Source organism: Centropristis striata, chromosome 20 (genome assembly GCF_030273125.1).
Source record: "Centropristis striata isolate RG_2023a ecotype Rhode Island chromosome 20, C.striata_1.0, whole genome shotgun sequence".
Taxonomy (NCBI): Eukaryota; Metazoa; Chordata; class Actinopteri; order Perciformes; family Serranidae; genus Centropristis; species Centropristis striata.
The window spans coordinates 14,945,983-14,959,476 of record NC_081536.1 but is presented as its reverse complement, the minus strand read 5'-3'; the positions used below and the strand labels follow the sequence as shown (position 1 = coordinate 14,959,476).

Genomic DNA, 13,494 nt, shown 5'->3' with positions numbered 1-13,494 from the left:
CCCAACCCTTGTCCATAGGCCAGCTTTATAGAAGCTCCAGCCTCTCCATTACATAAAACCTGTCACATATCTATTTTTTCTCACTGAAGGAAGCTGGCCCACTGTGATGATGGTCAGGTCACAAAGACAGATATTTAAGTAATATACAGACACAACTTAACCTCGGATTCAGCAGAACTACTCAGAATAACTTTTTTAATGTTTAAAACTCAACTATTTTTGTTGAAGACAAACAGAAAACACAACCACACACAAGACCTAACTACATTTATAATTTGCACTTTAAACTTAATTTTAACTATTCACAAGTGGAAGAAACTACAGGCCTTTGACCTTTTCTATCCACTTTTTTCATCTTTTTGTTTGTAAAAGTTTCCGCCTCTAATTCAAGCTCATGTCTCACCTTATTTTCACTCCAATAATTCATTGCCTGAGCAAACTGCAGCATTTCCATACAAATCATCTCTAGTAACAGGAAACTGCATAAGATTAGTTAGCTAATTTGTCCAGTAATTATTCAATAAGCACAAAGAGTTTGTCGGTTTCACCGAACCACTGGCTAAATATTGTATCATTAAAGTCCATAAAGCAACACACAGGGGGGGGGGGGGACAAACTGTGTTTGTGTGGTCCGAATGTGACTTGCATCACAACACAGGGCGCATTAAATGAAAGAGTGCTATCCAAGAAATCAATTATCCAAGTACTCTGGCTCGAAAAATCTGGTTCAGATGTACAAAAGCATGAAGTCATCATGGATAAAGACGTCTTATCCTCCCAGTCTGGTGGAAAAAACGAGAGGGGAAACGGGGAGAGGAAATCCAACAATCCCTGACTGACAAAGCCCAATGCACTCCTTTATAAACTCACTTTGTTCAGACAAAGTCAGAGTTTAAAAGGGAAAGAAATCTAAGACAGAGGAGGCTTTCCTGAAATCCTACAGGGGGTTGAGGGAGAAGTGAGATCAGTAACCATGTAATGGCCAGTAATTGGTACCGAGGGATATCAGCGCAGGCCTAACTACAAGAGGCCAAGCCAAACTCATCATGGCATGTTTGACACTAATCTAGGCTGAGTCGGCAGACGGTGGGAGAATGTTGAGAAGGAAATCAGATCTGTATGTCTGAACCCAAGGCTTTGATAGTGAGGCCTACTGCTGCCATGTGTAATTGACAGACAATTTAGTATTTCCCATCCACTCAAAAGGAAAGTCGAAAGGAGGGGGATCTTCCAGGAGCTTTTGTCCTCCTACCTTTTCTCTATCAAGCCAACGATCACTATTTTGTGGTTCTCATTTTGTGATTTTGACTCCTCTCCTTTTCCCTTATCTAGGTTCTTGTCTCCTTTCCTGCCATACAAAACCAATTTCTCTTCTCCTTTTTCTTCATTCTCCTCCCTCCCTCCTCCCAGTGTTAAAGACTGCAGGAGAGAGATACACTACTAAAAGGTATATTATGTAGCTTTTCCGCATTTTAATGTCTAAAAAGAAAAATAAATATATAATGTGTGTTTAGACCAATTAAAAAAATTGCAATCAGAGGCTGAGCAGGACATTTTATACAGTAAAATGTACAAATTTTAGACGTTCTAACCAAAAAAAAAAAAAACACTGTTAATTTTGTGCAAAATTGTATGTGTTTTTCTTTTGTGCTCTTGTTCTTCTCTAATTGCGAAAAAAGGGGTAAAGGGCATGTCAGTTGTTTGAGATATTATTAGTTACTTTGCTGAACCAGTGTCACTAATTTTTTTTTTTATATCTGTGCACTGCTCCTCATTTATAAGGCTCGGCAAACTGTTAGAAATCTTCAAAACACCATTTTAGATGTGATTTTCTTTTATCTTGAGCATTAAAGTGAAACTAAAAAACTCTGCATAGTTGCTCGGTAAGGTTAAGTCAAAGGTAAAACAAAAAGAAGAAACAAAGGCAAAGCTGCTTTAACGAAAAAACTGAAAACAGTGTTAACTCAGAGGATTGTAAGGATACAAAACAATAATTTAACAAACATTACCATTGAATTGCAGGATAAAACTTTGAGAATAAAATATTACGTTCCATTTTTGTACATACATATTTCTTACCTTAAACAGTTCAAAACACATCAAATCCAACTGTTATATTATCACACAACTGCATGACTGATGCAGCATGCGGTAGCCACATGTCTAACACCTACAGTACTGTACAGTACAGCAGCACCACAGAGCCACACCACCACTTACCCACCACACATGAAACAAAACAAAAAGTGTCAAGTGAAAATGATTCATAACTGAAAAGTACTGATGAAAATCAACTAGAAAGAACAGATAATGAGGAGATCGAGAGATTCGATAGACAGATAGCTAGATAACTTGATAGACAGATGTTCTTAAACAAAAATTAATAAATAAATTCACATACGCCACAGCTACACAAACTATGGAGTCACAGTTAACAGATCGCACCACATAGACGACATCACAGACACACCGACACAAACGGTACCTCTGCATGGTACAATACACACCACAGACATGTAACAGCATGTGTTGGGCGGTGTAACTTACAGGCACGTAAAGTGGTTGCGCAATCATGAACAGAGACAGAGGAAAGTGGGTAGGCCCTCTGAAGGGTGTCCATGTTACTATGTACACTGCCTGACATGCAAGAGCAGTCTTGCTCTGAACGGCCGCAATCAAAACAACATGCCAGTTTCATTCGTTTGTAGACGGACATCTTGGCTACAGTCATGTTTTGGGATGAGAGGAGAGGAAAAGCAGCAGGTTAATGGCAAAAGGAGAAATATTCATCCAGGGGAAGTCGGAAGGTAACTTCATCAGAAAGTGCAAGCCTTAGCCACCTGCTCCCACAGACTTGAGCCCCAAATTTAATTAACACACTCGAAGCATCAATATTTATTTAAAAATCAAATTACTTTATTGCCAAAAGTTTCCAAATTATTTTTTTTTTCTAAAATTTCTTAAACTAAAATTTGGACTGAACAAAATAATAGAAGAATAATCTGCCAGCACATTATTTATTGTTTATATTGAAAGTCTGGAGAGGACAAGCTGTGTGCTAAGGCTGTAACAGGTCAAAAGGCAAAACTATAACAGTGGGAAAGAGGGGTGAGGAGAAAGGAGAGTGGGAGGGAGGCATTCAGGAAAGAGAGGCATGAGCAATGTCTTCAGCAGCAAACCTCATACAATGTTTCATACATTTGTACATCCTCTATCCAGTTGGCTAAAGGAGTGGATCACGTACCTGTATCCCATCATGCAGCTGTAGCGGCTCTGTCCAAGGCATCACACTATTCTACTGGCAAGACGGGCCAAATCATGCTACTGCTTATTCATAACCTGCAGTTTCACTGCTCCACTTCCCAAGGGAAGCTTCATTTTCATGTGAATGTGTGTGGGATATACAAGTTTTCTGTGATTTTTCTTCAACTTAAATTCAGACTATGTAACTTTTAGCAGAGGCAATAATATTCCTCTTACAGATTAAAGTATAAGCAATAAATGCAACATTGCTCTGTTCAATGCATTAAAAAAAATACATGCCTTACATGGTCTTGTACGACCAGTAGTTAATGGTGGCTAATGTTAGCAAACTTTCTGCTGTGTAACAGATATTACCCAAACTTTATTAAATATTCTCTACTTGTGCTATTATTACTATTACTACTATGAAATGCATCAAAATATAACATGTTTATGCTGTTTAAGATTATTTTTTGTATCAGGGACAGTTTTCATTTTGATTGGTTGAGAAGCAAAAAGTCTGCCAACTTTAACTTGTTATTCATATGCCCCACATGCATGAGGAAAAATTCTGGCTGGGCCATTACATATAGCTTTATCTCTTTTTTCTCCAATCTCCAGTCTCTAATCAATAAAGTCAGGGGATACAACTTCAGATAACTGAAGCAGAGTAATTGACTGTCCCTTATGGCATTTCCAAATTTGCTTTGATTGGATAAATTTAAATTTCATCTTTTGATTTATACTACTTGAGTGTTAAATTTTTTGTTCGCCAAATCTCACATGTAATGTGTTTTTGTACTCAATTTACTCACTATTTTATTGTTCCACCTATACCCGCCCAGGTCCTAGGGGCTGGAGATAACAATTCTGGTGTACTGAATCTTTCCTTGTTTTATGCAAAGTCAATGTTTTATTATACACTGTCCCTGTTTAAATAAATTAAATTACATTACAATGTCTGAAATATTGGGAGCTAAGGGATTGCAGGTCACAATGACATATGTATTACTAATTACCCAAAGGTGGCACTTTATCATTATAGTTACTGTATCGTTAAAAGGATGAATATAAATTCCATTATGACTGTATTAAAGCATTGCATCAATGTTCCTTTTCAATACTTGTCCTTAAAAAAAATTGGAGACTAGGCACTCTTTTTCAGGTAAGACTGGATGTGAAAGTAGTATTACACACCAGTAAAGTCCTTTACTTCTCGTCAGCCTGCAGCCATACTGTAAGCAGCCACTTTCGGTCTTTGTGTGTGTGTTACTGTGTGTATGAAGCTCTGAACCCCGAGGGAAGTGGGAGTGAAAGTCCCCAGAGTAGCACATCTAGATTGCTGTGACTCTGGGCAGAAACAGTCCCTGGTCCCCATTCTCTCATTACCAAGGTGCAAACAGACAGCAGACTAATATTGTCTGGCACCTTTACAGAGACACTTTCAGCATCTTTGACTCTGAGTCACATCGGAAAATAAGATCTTGAATGAAGTAATATATTTCAGGTTTTGGCCAAGGAAAGAATGGGAAACGCAGATCATAACCCATGGGATGAAGGCATCAGGGACTGTTGTATCCTGTGGCATGCACATGTGCTTTATGAGCATTTAATAATCATGCAAAAAATGTCATTTTGGTCTTAGCAACAAGGGGAGGTACAGAGATAACTGTTCACAGTGTTGAAACAGTTGGAGGGTATGGCAGACAAGGTGCAGCGAAGCTCTCACTTCATGCTGAAATTTCTTAACTTCAGAGTTTTTGCTTAGGCATTTGGACCACAGTATATGTATGGTTACAATGTAGATTATTATTGACATGTGGAAGGGAGGTAATGGAAAACACAAGACGCTCACACACACTGACAATGTCTTTGACTTCTGACTTCACAAATACCCAGATTCTGGCCTAGAATGATCAGGTGTCCATTTCAGGGCATTCCTAATTGAAGATTCAACATGACGGCTGCCCTGATTAACTGTCTGCATGGGTTTGACCATCTCCTATAATCCACCAAGGCACAACATACTCAAACAGAAGCTATCAGGGCACTATGTTGAATACAAAGGATGTCCCAAAGAAAGCACCGTTCTGATATGTCCCCCTAAGGCTTCCTTATTCAGCAAGAGTGCAAGGAAAAATTACTCTGTTACAGTAGCTCAAGAGTTGAACTTTTGAGTGATAACAAAAACAGAGCTTATTGCAGTGGAGGCAAAAAAAATGGTGCAGAGACAGATACGTTTTTCCTTGGAAAGGCAGCCTTATTGCACAAACAAACAAGCCTTTACTGAACCTCAACTGCACCATATCATATAAACAAAACATTAAGGACTACAAAGTGATGAAACAAACTCAGGATGATGAATTAGTCAAACTGTAAACACTCAAATTTGATCCTTGCAATTCTGCTGAACAGGTTTCAGGGGAGTTAAGTTTCCTCTACAGACATCACCATTTCAATAGTGTATTTATTGGACATGACTCTGGCACGGCACCGCCATCTAGCGGCAATCTAGCAGTATGACAATTATTACTGTATTGCTAGTGGACTGCATCCAGTGCAGTCAGTAAAAAAATAAAATAAAATAAAATAAAGGGCCCAACAACTGTCCAGATTTGAAATGCACAACCTTGTATGGTGACATTTCAATTCTGAGAGGAACTGATGATCTCTGAAACCTCAGCCAGAGCAGGGCGAGGACCCAGAGTTTAGAAAGGGGCTGAGATCACAGAGAAGTGGGGCAAAGGGGAGACCAGATTGTTTTGATTGTGTTTTGGCAACCTAGCTCGTTAGGATTTGCAGAACTTCCCACAAGGACATTTTCTGCTCTCTGAAAGTACAGCCACACACAAAACCTCCTTTGACAGAAAGCAGATCAATTTAAACCTCAGTGGTTCTTGTTCATTTTCTTCCCCTTGTGTTAGCTCTTCTAAATCTATGATTACTGTACGACATCTCAGATTTTTACGAGTATGACACTATAAGAAGGTTAATCTTGGGTAATGACATAAGACTGACTGAAGATTGGCTTCCAAATGCCAAAAACATGAGTTTGGTTTCATGATCAAATAGTGAGGAAAAACTGCAGAGCTCACCGGCCACATCCGATTAAGTCACACTCTATTTAATTGTCATTTCCAACTAGTAAGAGCATCAGCTGACTGGGCCTATGATGAGGAGGCCTGATGCTGCTGTGTGTTTGATTTCAGCTGTTTTGGTTTTGGTCTGGTCTGAGCACAGTGTAGAAATGAGAGGCGAGGAGAGGGATGCAGAAGCTACACTGGTACATGCAACATATATACAGTTTACTATTTGTTGAAGAGGAAAAAAAACACTTGCACTGCACTCTGGGTAATAGTACACCCATTTTCTTTTTACTCACAATAAATCACTACCAGTGAGTAGTTAAAATAAAGTGGCGTTTTCCAATGGCAGCAGGGAAGGAAATACATCAAAAGTGTGTCACTGGTCATAAAGAAACATGGGAAAAACAACAGAAGAGAACAAAACATGACAGAACAGAACATACTGTAAGACAGACTTCCATTGCTGTAATGGAACTGCCATCTATCTAAATAAAAACTATTTTTTGAAACTAATAAGATAAAACATAACGCAAGTCCATCAACTGCATCTGAAACATGAAGATATAAAGAAAGACAACAGAAGTAAAGAGTTTATCTAAATGAAACTAGAGTGTGAAAGGCCTGTTAATTGCATTGAGTCAGGAGAGCAAGAGATTGCCTGAATAATTGAAATGACACAGACAAAAGAAGGAAATGGTGGGTATCTATTTTAAAACCAGGCTTTGACTGTAACAGGCTGCTTACTATAATTGTCTGTGACCTTTTGTGAAAATACGGGATATTCACCTGAATTATTTATCCAGTGGCTAACATGTCCTGACAAGTGACTACTGTACATAGGTCAGGTTGTATTCATGTGCTGTTTCTGCCTTAATGGTAATGTTTTGTCTGCATAAATAACAGGGGAGGAATATCTATTTGACAGGGGCATTTGTGTATTAACTTCAACAATTAGGGGCATAGTGACTGAGCTCAATACTCTCAAATACTCTCATCAGGAGTATTTACTTGTAAAAATAATATAATAGAGTGGGTCATATCCACTAATATTTTTAAATGTCACAGAGAAAAGCTCAGAGAAAGAAACAAGCTATGAATGGTACAAATATCAATATTCTGGCTTATACTGCATATGCATAATTAAATTAGTGTCTCATGCAAACTAACTGTATATGCATTATTGTGAAAAACTTTTTTCCCTTTTTTGTCTGCACAGCTGTCAACAATACAATTTCAATTTTATCTAAGGTGCATTAGTCACTCATTTTAAATATGTACATTTCTTTCAATTCTATACATTTTCTGTTTGTGTGGATAAAGTAGTGATTCAACCAAAAGGAAAACACACTCAAAGATGACAACACCTACATTTCGACTAGGGAAAAAATTAGATATTGACTGATGAGCATACCATAATGGATGTTATGGAGGTTCAAATGGGACCCATAATAAACACTTTCCTATGGGTATAATGGTGTGACAACATATATTACCTTTAAAAACACAGTGCCACGGTACAGAAGAACAATGACACAATGAAAAGGTATAATATTAGTGTTCACACTAGTAAATCTTCAAGTATAATGAGACAGACAGACCCACAGGTAGGTTTTTGGAGTGAGAGGAAGGAAAGCAGGGGTTGTTGATGCGGCAAAATAAAGGCGCGGCTACTCACGTCGTTTGCAGCCACACTTCTTAATCCGCTTAGGGTCTGTGATGTCGTCATGACAAGCTTTGCAGTAGAAAAATGCTCTAAAATGGAAACAGTAAAAATGTTTAGCACTTGGTATATTCCAACTGTACATTTTACATAATAGTGATCAGTCGTTCACATAGACTTTATAAAAGAAGTGGATGTTATCATCATTATTTCCTTCCCATCTCTGTTGAGAGTTGCACATGAGAAGAACGGATTGGGTAGGATGCACCGATCGGGTAGGATGCACTGATCAGGAAGCGACAATGCCAAACTAGAAGATTCAAAATGGTCCAATGGGTCATTTCACGTTGGTTACATCCAATCCTTTTATACGTCTATGGTTGTTCATCAAGATGCCCGGATTACCTCTTTACTTCTTTGGCATCACTGGCGATAAAGAATCCCAGTGTTCCCTCCTGCATCTTGACATGGTTACCCGGGTTGATGAGGATGCTGGGTAATCACAGAAATAGACACATAATGCTCATTAACTCCTGGACAGCACTCAGCTCATGCACACAACATGCTAATCAAGAGGAATGGTACATTGACTTTTTGAAGCCGTAAATCAGATCTGCACTACACCTATCTGAACTGTTTTTTTTTGTTTGTTTTTTCATCATTCTCAACACATTACTAAACTTTTAAGAGCTTGTGTGTGTCTTACATGTTATCATGAACACACCTGCTCCTGTGATTTTGGGCAATTTGCTGATGTGATACTCACATGGATGGACAGAATGTACAACAGTATGATCGCACATTCAATTTTAATTCTTTTCTTTACAGAATGGCATTAGTTTGCCCCAGGGTGAGTAGAGGGGACAGAGAGGTACAGGTAAAGGGACAGAAAGAATTAAAATTATGGCTATGGAGTGGTTTGAGTGTCAGCAGCACTCAAATACAGTCATCTAGTCAAAACAAATGTTATGATGGCCACTGAGACATGGCTGTCATACAGAGAATGTACAGTAAGTGTTGTTATCTCGGTTAGTAACTGACAGTGGGGTGCAAGGGAATGAACAGCTCTTTATCTTGGCAATACTAATACTATTCTTCTTAGTGACCGTGTTATAGTCTATAGGAAAAATAACATTGGTGTAGTAAACTCTAATGGAGGATTAAGTCCCCAAAAACTCAGTATTGATTCTGCTCCATTGAATTATAGTGTAAAAATAATTAGACTGCATGCCCAGCATCGCCAATGTTGACTTAAAATTTTATATTGTATTCATTACATTTATATCTAAAAGCACAACTATAATAAAAAATGTAATATAGTATGCTGAATAGCTGCACTAACAATAAATATTATGGGATACATTTGTCAGACCATTTTTATTACATGTGGGACTAATTTTAAGACTAAGACCCTAAGCACTTTAGGCTGCTGGCTGTATCATTCCCCATTAATTAGACTGAGACAAAGAGTAGACAGCACACACACACACATACTGTACTCACACACGCACACTGGTCATTAATGGTTACCTGTGGGCAACAATCATCAATGATGTGAGTGTGAACTAGGAAATTAAAACATTGAACCCACAAACCTTTAAGGGTTACACTCCTTCAAAATACGGCGAGCCCAGATGAAAGATGATGAACTATTGATTTTTTTTTCTTCCATTTATGTAATTTCAAACTATAAATGTTGGCATTAATGCTGAGCATACACCTCAGAAAACTGGTAGTGCTGGGGTAATTATGTTTCTTACCAACTTCAAATTAGTTTTGTGAAATTTTTGTGACTCATTTGCGCAGACTTGGGGCAGAAGTGAAAGTGTATATCTAAGAAAAAATCTATCTTACTACATCTTTCTTCTGGGCTCTGGAAAAGGCTACATTGGAGAAAATAAACAAAAATATTAAGGGAGCAATTGAATCCATACACATCAAGGTGTGATCAAATTGCACCAGTCATGCAGGTCGGATTTTCCCTTATCCTAATAAAAAATAGTATCTAACAACATTCACTCAGATTGAATGGCCCCCAGAGAAGTAAACAGGCGTTGCACCTGGCATGCTCTTTAGTGAAAATAAATGAAAGAAGACAGATCAAATCAAGACAGTTCCACAAACATTGCTGCCCAAATCTGAGATTTTACAGGAGTGTCTATCCAAGACGTTTTTCTTCGGTCAGGTGCAAACTGGTGAATAGAAGCCTAAAAAGCATCAAAACCTCATATTGTGAGCAACAAGGCAAGCATCAAACACCTTAGGTGATAGTGTCATAGCATGCAGTTACCATAGAGCATGAAGAGGACAATAGTCAAACAGAAAGGCATAGCCACTGCAGTACAGGTATAAGGACAGGTACGTAGATGCAGACGGTTGCAGTAACTTCTGTGCAGTTGGATTGTTTCTCAAACACCAAACTGACAGGAAGTGACCTCACTTAAGAACATCTACTCGAGAGACGCACGAGCATGACTACATTGTGGGTCGGACGCACAAAAATGCACACGTACATTCACGCACAAATTCTCCCTCTCGAGGTAATCACACATAAATCAGACGTACAGATATGCACAGATGGATATACATGTAGCACTGAGAACATGAGAGGGTGACGGAATGCAAAAGTGAAATGTGGGGCACTTGTGAACATTGTAGCCCATGGTTATATATTTCAGTTTGGATAAACTTAATGCTATCCAAATTCAACAGCTTCATGCCTTTCCTAGTGTGTAAAACAATGAAAAAAGGTGGTGAAGTGCTGCTGGTGTAATAAAACCATGAAGAAAAAGACATGCTATAATATCAGCCACTGCCTACAGCAATGGTGGATAATCAGTCAATGTATTGCAAGATTAAATCCAAACTGTAGAACAACAGATTATCAGTACTTATCAACACACCAGAGGTCTAAGATATGTGTATACAGACTTCTCGCTGATTGTGAGTCAAAGAACCATGAAGTACTTATTTAAAAACACCATGAGTGGAATAATTATTTTTGCAAAGCAAACATACAGTAGAGTAACAACTGAGCAACATTGAAAAAATGAACATGAGAGAAATAAACTAAGCAAAGGACTGGTAAAGGACAAAACTGAAAAGATCAAAAAGAAGTAGATATGGAGAGGGTGAGCGTTTGGCCTTGGTACACCGACAACAGCAAAGACAAAGAAACAGCACTTCTACAAACAAGTCAAATTTATCTATCCTCTCTCTGCCTGCAAAGAAGTTAGTGCATTAAGCACAAGGACACCATAAAAAAGAGTTAGAAAAAGAGGCCTGTGAGATAGTGTTTGGAAAAATATCCTTGGGGAAACTCCCAAAGTCAGAAGCTTTAAAGTGGTGGAGATTGGGTGGAACTTTGGAAGTAAGATAAGGTAGAGGGCATACCGCTTTCGGCTTCTGCAAACAACAAGAAAAAATCTCAAATCAAACAGTTATCATGAACATAAAAGAAGAGGAGAATATTACTTTTCTCTGCCTGTTTAGTAGGTACACAATTAATTTAGTTGATGCTAGTCTGAGGGTGAGGCCCTTCCATTTAAAAAAGTATTGTTTAATAAAAAAAAATCTGTTTGATTTTGTGGGTGGCTATCTTCCATAAGCTTATAAGCGCTAGCACGCTAAAAAGCCCAAAACAGCGCAAACATTTCCATTGGGAGGAATGTGCTGCGACTTTAGAACCCAACCAATACAAAAACCAATACAAATACAACAATGGAAACTTACTGCAAGTCAAAAAATTTTGCATTTAGCTGCAGAAAGACAGAACAAAAACACACTGCAAATACAGACATAATGCAAAAACACATAAACCGCAAAAGTAATGAAAACAGAACAACACTGCATCTCTAGTCAACACATCAGAAGTCCTCCAGGCCTCTAGGGGGAGAACTATGTGCCAAACAGCTTGATTTCTGAACAGTTTTTGGCCCTAGAGAGAGACCTGAGCATTGATGTATTAAAAGAAAAGTATTATCATTATTTTTTACTGTATTTATTATTATTACTGTATGAAGCTAACCTACAAACAGCTGGCTACTTTGTTAGTTTGCTAATTTACACCTATGTTTGACAGCAGTTCCAGAGATAAACAAGCTAGCTACAGCTGTTAGCTAGCCAGTGACTCTTCTCCAGAGCTTCTGTCTGCTTTCCCAACCAGCCCGCTATTGGGCTCATTTCCTTTAACCAGTGCAGCATTAAAGCATGCCAGAGTTATCAAGCTAGCTCACTAGATCACCAGCGGTCCACTTGTTTTTTTCATATAATAATATTCTGATATTAAAAACATTAATTGGGATACTTTCTCTGTAAAAAATGAAACTGTTACACTAGGTGCTCTCCCTAGAGGCCTCGGGAATTTCTGTTGTGTGCAGCATTTTCTGACGCATTTGTTTTCGAGGTTTGTGTTTTTTTGACTTTGCATTGTTTCTGTATGTGCAGCATGTTTGCCTTGTTGTATTTGGTTTGGATTGTTGTATGTGTTTTTGAGTTGAGCTCTTTTCTGAAGCTGCAGCACCTTTCTAAGAATTGAAATGTTTTGGACCATTGTAGCGCGTTTGCCATTGTCAGCCATAGTGGATTTTTTGATATGGGCACGATCCAATCAAAAGACACTTCTCTTCTAGAAAAGAGCTGTTGGTATGAGGAAAATGTGCCTTTTGTGTTGTCATCAAAAGTCAAAAATCATTACAATAAAAAATATTTTCAATTACTAGCTTGAAAGAATTCAGACCTTAGACAAAAATAGCATATGGGGATAATTTTTAGTGTAGGGTCAAATATGTACGCAACAGGAAATGTTATCATTTCACAATAATTAAAATTGGGTTTTAGAGTGGTATGTGAAAAAGACCATAATTTGCCATGCAGCCCTGCCAGTACACAAAAACATTTGACACAGGTGAATGGGGACAGGTCGGTGGGATTTGGCAATTGAGATTACAGAGAAATAGTACTTCATGTTGTTATTGGTGAAAAGACTGACACTGATGCAGAGTTAGTGGTTATCATACAGACTGAACAGGGACACAATAGAGTCAAGTTAAGGAAAAACATGTCATGTAAATTGGTTACTTAGATGCGACTTTAACGCTGAATTGACAGCACACTATAAGAATAAGACAAGTAAGACAAAAACGTTTCCCATTACTAGTCTGAAATCATGTTTAAATTTTAGCCAGATTGTTCACATCATTACATTTGATAAAAGTATGAGACTCGTGTATGTAGTAACCTCCACCAAGGACACGCAGTCAATTATTTCAATCCCATTTATCTGGTTGCCAAATAGCAGGATATTCCAAAAATTCTTATCAGGATTTAATTACATTTTGAAAAACGTTAGGCCAGGAGGACAAGGAATAAGTCATTTGTAGATTCATGAGTTTTTGCTACGTTTCATAAGATAACAACATATCTGCAAATTTTCCATGTGCTAGTACACTTGAAAGAAAAATTCTCTCACACTTGAATGAGAAAAGAAATTCAAGATGACTGTGC

At 38.1% G+C, this 13,494-nt stretch overlaps 1 protein-coding gene across 11 annotated transcripts in view; it reads right to left on the bottom strand.

Annotated features, from left to right (window-relative positions):
• kcnma1a (potassium large conductance calcium-activated channel, subfamily M, alpha member 1a) overlaps positions 1–13,494 on the bottom strand; it is a 153,396-nt gene that overhangs the window by 32,874 nt on the left and 107,028 nt on the right. For 5 of the 11 annotated variants that reach the window (XM_059359557.1, XM_059359562.1, XM_059359560.1 and 2 more), the window contains exons 17-19: positions 11,383–11,394; positions 8,395–8,481; positions 8,005–8,081 (exon numbers count right to left, since the gene is read on the bottom strand). In XM_059359557.1, the coding sequence (XP_059215540.1) occupies positions 8,005–8,081; positions 8,395–8,481; positions 11,383–11,394 (176 nt within the window). Of the gene's footprint in view, positions 1–2,547; positions 2,722–6,625; positions 6,635–8,004; positions 8,082–8,394; positions 8,482–11,382; positions 11,395–13,494 lie in introns of all 11 variants that reach the window. The other 6 variants (XM_059359559.1, XM_059359561.1, XM_059359564.1 and 3 more) reach the window with 4 other exon arrangements.